Source organism: Limulus polyphemus, unplaced genomic scaffold (assembly GCF_000517525.1).
Source record: "Limulus polyphemus unplaced genomic scaffold, Limulus_polyphemus-2.1.2 Scaffold314, whole genome shotgun sequence".
Classification (NCBI taxonomy): domain Eukaryota; kingdom Metazoa; phylum Arthropoda; class Merostomata; order Xiphosura; family Limulidae; genus Limulus; species Limulus polyphemus.
In genome coordinates this window covers 576,654-583,412 of record NW_013665924.1, presented here as the reverse complement: position 1 = coordinate 583,412, position 6,759 = coordinate 576,654, and the positions used below count along the sequence as shown (strand labels likewise).

The 6,759-nt window shown below is 33.9% G+C and overlaps 1 protein-coding gene across 1 annotated transcript in view; it reads right to left on the bottom strand.

The window, feature by feature from the left end:
• LOC111085294 (Down syndrome cell adhesion molecule homolog) overlaps positions 1-3,803 on the bottom strand; it is a 25,430-nt gene extending 21,627 nt beyond the window's left edge. The window contains exons 1-3 of the mRNA XM_022383173.1: positions 3,628-3,803; positions 2,634-2,782; positions 790-921 (exon numbers count right to left, since the gene is read on the bottom strand). Coding sequence (XP_022238881.1) covers positions 790-921; positions 2,634-2,782; positions 3,628-3,803 — 457 coding nt within the window. The remainder of the gene's footprint in view (positions 1-789; positions 922-2,633; positions 2,783-3,627) is intronic.
• Between the last annotated feature and the right edge of the window lie 2,956 nt (positions 3,804-6,759).

Here is a 6,759-nt window from a genome sequence, read left to right as displayed (position 1 = left end):
AATCTCAACCAAAATTTATATACAACACTATGTACTATGGGGAATGTCTTAAGGGGTTCAAAATTGAACTTAACCCATTTCTATTGATTAGTTACTCCCAGCCTATTGAGTCAATCTAAAACAATCTTGGCAAGTTGACACTTTACACAATGCTGAATTATTCTAAAGGAATTCAAGGCCAAAGTATGAAAGTTGCTGGATTGTCTCTCAAACAACCATGCTTTTCTCATGGTCAATGAGATGTAGTGTTCAAGGGCGGGATCACCTCAAAATCTTTATTTGTTGGTAGATGGCAAACTACAAATGTTGTTAATAACGAAACTTTGTTATAATTTTAAAATTTTGAGATAAAGTTTATGTTCAAGTTATTACTTTGAAATATATGATGGCTGCTAAACTTACATTGTTTGAATTCAGTTGACGAGTATTTCAGCTTGTAATTAAATTAAAAAAAAGCTTAACTTTATTTGTTTGTTTTGAATATCGCGCAAAGCTACACGAGGGCTATCTGCGCTAGCCGTCCCTAATTTAGCAGTGTAAGACTAGAGGGAAGGCAGCTAGTCATCACCACCCACCGCCAACTCTTGGGCTAGTCTTTTCCCAACGAATAGTGGGATTGACCGTCACATTATAACGCCCTCACGGCTGAAAGGGCGAGCATGTTTGGTGGGATAGGGATTCAAACCCGCGACCCTCAGATTGCGAGTCGAGCTCCCTAACCACCTGGCCATGCCGGGCCTGAAGCTTAACTTAGTGTTTGATAGAACAAATAAGATACGATATTTCTACCTTCATCTCTCCAGTAATGAATGATATATTTTAATATGGGGCTGTTTCCACTGTAGGGCACTGTCCAGGATAAACTTGTACTTCTGCTCCAAACATGTTCAATTCGAACATCTGAGGGGCTATCGGGAACCTCTGTAGAGAAATGATCGTTCAGTTTATGGTCCTCTTCATCTACTTACAGTTCCAAGTTTCTCAAAACGAAACTAATTATTTAGTGTAATAAACTGATATGATACACAACTGATTTGTTTACAATTGGGTTCTTTATTTATCATGTTATCGGTTATGTTATTTAGCAATACTTCAACAGAAGCAACTGATACGTTAGGTAACGACACTTATCTTATAAACTCAGTATAGATCGAACAAATTCATCTATTGATTCGACTATAGTATTACAGCTTATTGTGACATTCATCGTCGATTGTTTAAAAACGCTGTATAGATCGAACAAATTCATCTATTGATTCGACTATAGTATTACAGCTTATTGTGACATACATCGTCGATTGTTTAAAAACGCTGTATAGATCGAACAAATTCATCTATTGATTCGACTATAGTATTACAGCTTATTGTGACATACATCGTCGATTGTTTAAAAACGCTGTATAGGTCGAACAAATTCATCTATTGATTCGACTATAGTATTACAGCTTATTGTGACATACATCGTCGATTGTTTAAAAACGCTGTCGCTAGTATAATATTTTAAAACCAAAAATCTTTACTAATTTTGGTGGAATTGTCTTCAAATTAATCTGCAATGCAACAAAGACTTTTTTGTTTGTAATTAAGCACAAAGCTACACAATAGGCTATCTGTGCTCTGCCCACCACGGGTATCGAACTCCGGATTCTAGCGTTGTAAGTCCGAAGACATACCGCTGTGCCACTGGGGGGGCTCAACAAAGGCAATCTAATATAATAACAGCTTGCAGTTAGAAATGGCCTTTACATACCAAGAATATAATAGCAGCCTTGGACTTGACAAGGTTCAATGAAAGTTTATTCTTAGCTCTTTGTTCAAGAAAATTTTAGGGTAAAGCACACACTCGCTTTCTCTATCTTGAGATAAACTTCATTTACATTCTCTGTTTTGTTGAGGGAAGGTTTTGGATCCTTGATGAGAATAGCTTCATTTATCCTCAACTCCTCCTCATCACAAGCTGACGAAACCATTCGAAGTCATTAAAGTGGACTGTTATAAAACGTGTGCGCTTGAGCGTATATGCTTGATCTGTTGAAGATAAGCTTTTGAAAGTGCTAATTGAAGCATCTTTGTACCAACTGTGTAGCATCTGACAACTGTAACTATATAACTCCGTTCAGGATTAAGGACAGAATTAACAAACGCACTGCATACTAGTTGTTTGGAGCTATAGGTGTAATTATACATATAAATATGAATACACGTTAATATTTTCGCCAATAGATGCCATTTATTAACATTTCACTGTATTCAAAACTAATATTTTTTTTATTTCTTCTTTTTTATTTTTTAGAGCTAAGTCACATTGGGCTATCTGTGTCCACCGCAGGGTTATCAAACCTCGAATTTCAGTGTTGTAAGTTCGTAAACTTACCGATGTCCCACTGGGAGTTTCTGTGTCCACCGCGGGGAATCAAACCCCGGATATTAGTGTTGTAAGTCTGTAAACTTACTGAGTTCCCATCATAGGGGGACTATAAACTAATGCCATATAATCATTAACGCATTATGAATTATTTTTTGCCATCCAATAAATATTTGTTTGCCATTATGCTTAACGACATAAACTAATGAAGCTCTTAAAAATACTGTCATCTTTAAAATACAGTTAACTTGAAATGTTTTTTGCATACCTAAAACAAGTAACTTAATATTCCGTTTGTCTTTTCCGGATGAATTCTCGGCCTGGCAGGTATAAAGTCCATTATCATTACGATCTACGGCATGAATCCGGATCTCCGACTGAGTCCCTTGCTCCCTCGTTCTGTCATATATTTGGAATCTGTTTAGAAAAAAAGTTCCGAATGTGTTTACAAGATATTCTTAATATTTAGGATACAAAATATTCTATAAAAAAAATATCAATTTCCACACAAAATACGAAAACGATAAATGATTGATTCATCAGCACGTTATAGTTAACAATGTCACGTGAGACACTGTTACCAAAACAAGTTAACTGCGGATATTTGATGTCGTTGTGTTAACAGTTTCATATTCCTCTTAACTTGTCCATTGAAAGTTCGAGAGATAGATCTGTTTTTTTCACATCTCCGAGATGAAGCCGCAATGGAAAAATTAAGAGGAATGTGGAGAAAAACGCTTACAATTAGCTTGTGTTTATAACAATTTTAGGCCTATTGGTTTTCCAAAATTTCGCTATCTTTTGGTGTTTAAACCATAATGAAATACGAGATACAACATTTTTCGAACAGTTTAAAATTTAAAGTACAGTTTTCTCTAATAAGCATATCCTACATCTCTAATGGGTGTTTTTTTTTCTTTGGATCTATTTAATATTAAACTCAAAAATGTTTTAATAACACAGACGTTTTTACATTTTTAATACTTTAGAAAAAAACAGTAAAACCCGCAAATTAAACAAAGTCAACAGTGTAGATTTATCATGTTAAAAAAAACTTCAAAATCAAAACGAAATTTTGTTTAGTCAGTAAGTATAAGAAATATTGACACTCAGTATAAACATTTTTTTTCTCAATATGTTAACTGAATCGATAAAAATAATATTAGATGTAGCGAGTAAATGTAACTAACGCGTTTTATATGATCCTTTAAAAGTCTAAAATTATATGATTTTAGTTAAAAGATGTCACATAACTACTTTACCTGGCATTGTCTATTTTAGACAAAATAACCTTGTCCTTTAGCCAAGTTAAAATAATAGGGTTATCACCATGAGCGTTACATCTCAGATAAGCTGTTTCTCCATGTCGCACTCGTTCCACTGTGAACTTCTGCTCAAATCTGGCTGGAACTGTAATGTATTTTAACATGTCATACATGATTTGGATTTGTGCTTTATCCAATTGCTAATGTAGTATCCTTAACTGAGCTTACTTCTCCTGTTAATTTCAGCTTTATCATAAAGGATGAGAAGATCGTTTCAGGATCAAAAGACTTGTTTTTTTTTCTCTCACTCGTTAGACGGTGTTTAATTTGCACAAAAATTAAATGTATTACACGTATTATTATGATCACATTTAAATAGCTTTTTTAAGTCTTAAATTCAATACTAAATATAAAATATTATTCCATTAGAAGTTACAGCTTTTACATTAAGGAAGAATATGTTTAAAATAGGTACGAAGTTTCGATCGAAACGTCGTACCTGTTTTAAAAATATTCTTATTTAATGTAACAGCTGTAACTTCCAATGGAATAATACTTACAATAACCACTATTAACAAAACTATAAATATAAAATATAATTAAGGAAACTGAATACGATTTATTTTGCAATAGATTGTTGGTTTGAGAGGAAAGCCACATGGGGCTATTTGCCGTGTCTACCGCGGGGAACCCAACCCCGGATTTTAGCGTTATAAGTCCGTAGACTTACCACTGTCCCATCGGGGTACTAGTTTGCAATAACAGTTTCTCTTCATAAACAACAATTTGTGAGAATATACTTTCTATAAGAAATTTGACTATATTATTATTACTTATAAAGCAGTTGAAAGAAATACATGATTAAAAAATTATAAAGCAGTTGAAAGAAATACATGATTAAAAAATTATAAAGCAGTTGAAAGATATACATGATTAAAAAATTGGCATATGCCAGCTCTCTCGGTAAATATGAAAATCTAAACTAAAATGCAGAATTAACTCTCTGATCATAAAGCACTAGATTAATATAAGTTAAAATATTTCGAGGTTTAATGTAAATGAATGAAAACCCTATAACCCGAGAGCTTTCCAAAGGTGAACCTTTCTTCTTCATGGGCAAACTTAGAATTTGATATTTCCTAACACTATCTAACCTGAAAGGTAAGCAACTTTTATCAATGGCAATCATTCGATATGTCAGAGGTAAGCTTCAGGAGTTAAAATGCTAAACTCCGGGGGTTTGAGTGCATAATTCTTCTCGTGATTCATGGCATGTGCACGTTTTACTGACGTCACGATAGTACAAATTGCAACGTTAAGCAACCTTTATGTGACGCCATTTTACTGACTGACTCACCGACTGACAACACACTACTGTGGTTCGAGTGGTTAAAACAGGTGACCCCTCCAGGCGGCCTTGGGCCCCCTTTCGGGGAAATTACGTAGAAACTTCCTTTTTTTTAACAAATACATATTTAATACAGATTAAAGTATAAATAGGGCAACACTGTGCAATAAACTTTATTTAAAAATATAGGCAAAACAACGTTTAAATTACACAATGAAATTTAAAAAAAATTAATAACTACATATCTCGGTAGCTTCTGCTACCATCATCAGGAGTAATAAACTATGCGAACAGCGGGTTTTTGTATAAGAATGGTTGGACTCACTGTAATTCACCGGAGTGACATGAATACTGATCATATGAAGTCAATATTTCTTATCAAAATTCAACAATATCGCCATCCAAATGATTATTTAATTTACAACACATAATTTCAATATATTCTCTAATATTAAACTCATTTACTATACTGAATTCATTTAACATTATTGTTTTATGCCACTGTATTGAATGACCTGTTTCTACAACATATTAGCCCAGCGGATAAATTGACATCTTGTTATTACGTACATAATCTTTATGTTCATTAATGTGGTATTTCAAATTACGTTTAGTTTGGCCAATATGTTTTTTGTTACATTCACATCTAATTTGATAGAATATCTTTTTTATCTTTAGGGTTAGGAAGTATTGTTTTAATATTATTAAATGGCTTAAAAATGGGAAAATAATTATGTTTTCTAAATACATTGGCAACTCGACTAGTTATACCATTTACATATGTTAATATCAATATACTAGTTCTAATAATAAACACTGTTTAATGTAGTGCATTGTTTAATTAAACTTGAATTGTATTTTATTTGTATTAAACGTTCAATTATGTCAACAGTATAACCTCTATCATTAGCAACGACTTTTATATACAATCAAAGGAACGCATACGCCTCAATAATTCTTAATCGGACGTATTAAACATGAACCGAATAATTTCTGATATCATGATTAACTTTATATCATTTCTTATAACACATCGATTATAAGCCCGTGTTGGCATCTATATTAATGGGCTACCTGTGCTTGCCCACCATGAGTGTCGAAACCCGGAGTTTTGCGGTGAGAACCCTCAAACTTATCGCCTAGCCACTGAGGGGGGTGAACTAAATAGATTTCACGTGCGAAAAACAAAAACTAACACGTCAACTGGTATGTTTATCATAATTGTGCTTTAATGTCATAAAACAAGATATATGGCCACTTTGAAATCTTTTCTAATTGTTGCTAATTCTAGATTTTTGACTCACATCTTCGCAATTATGACCATATGCAAACTACTGATACAGCTGTTCTTTCTGTTCAGCGCGGGAAAATGTTCTTTTCGTGGGTACAATCATCCCCGTCAGGTCAACCGGAAATCATATGACGTCACCATACTCAGCATGTGTTATCGCGAGTCACGGAGTGCTAAGAACGCCATCACCCACACAGCATTGACGTTATGTACTGCGCAATGACTTAATAAGCAGAAAACACGTCAATACTATCACTAAGAATTTGATACTAGGTTTCAAAAGTTACAAAATTGAAATATCAAATAAATTGTGTCTTTGGCGTTAGGCTATAACAGAATAAAAAGAAGGTTAGGCTTGATTTACTTGTTATATCTCATGGGAAATAGATACAGTTTTGGCATGGGCGTAAGCAAAGAAGTGGGGGGGCACTTGCCACCCCTGGGAAATGAGAAACATAATTCTCTCTTTATTCATTCAAAATTTCACGCT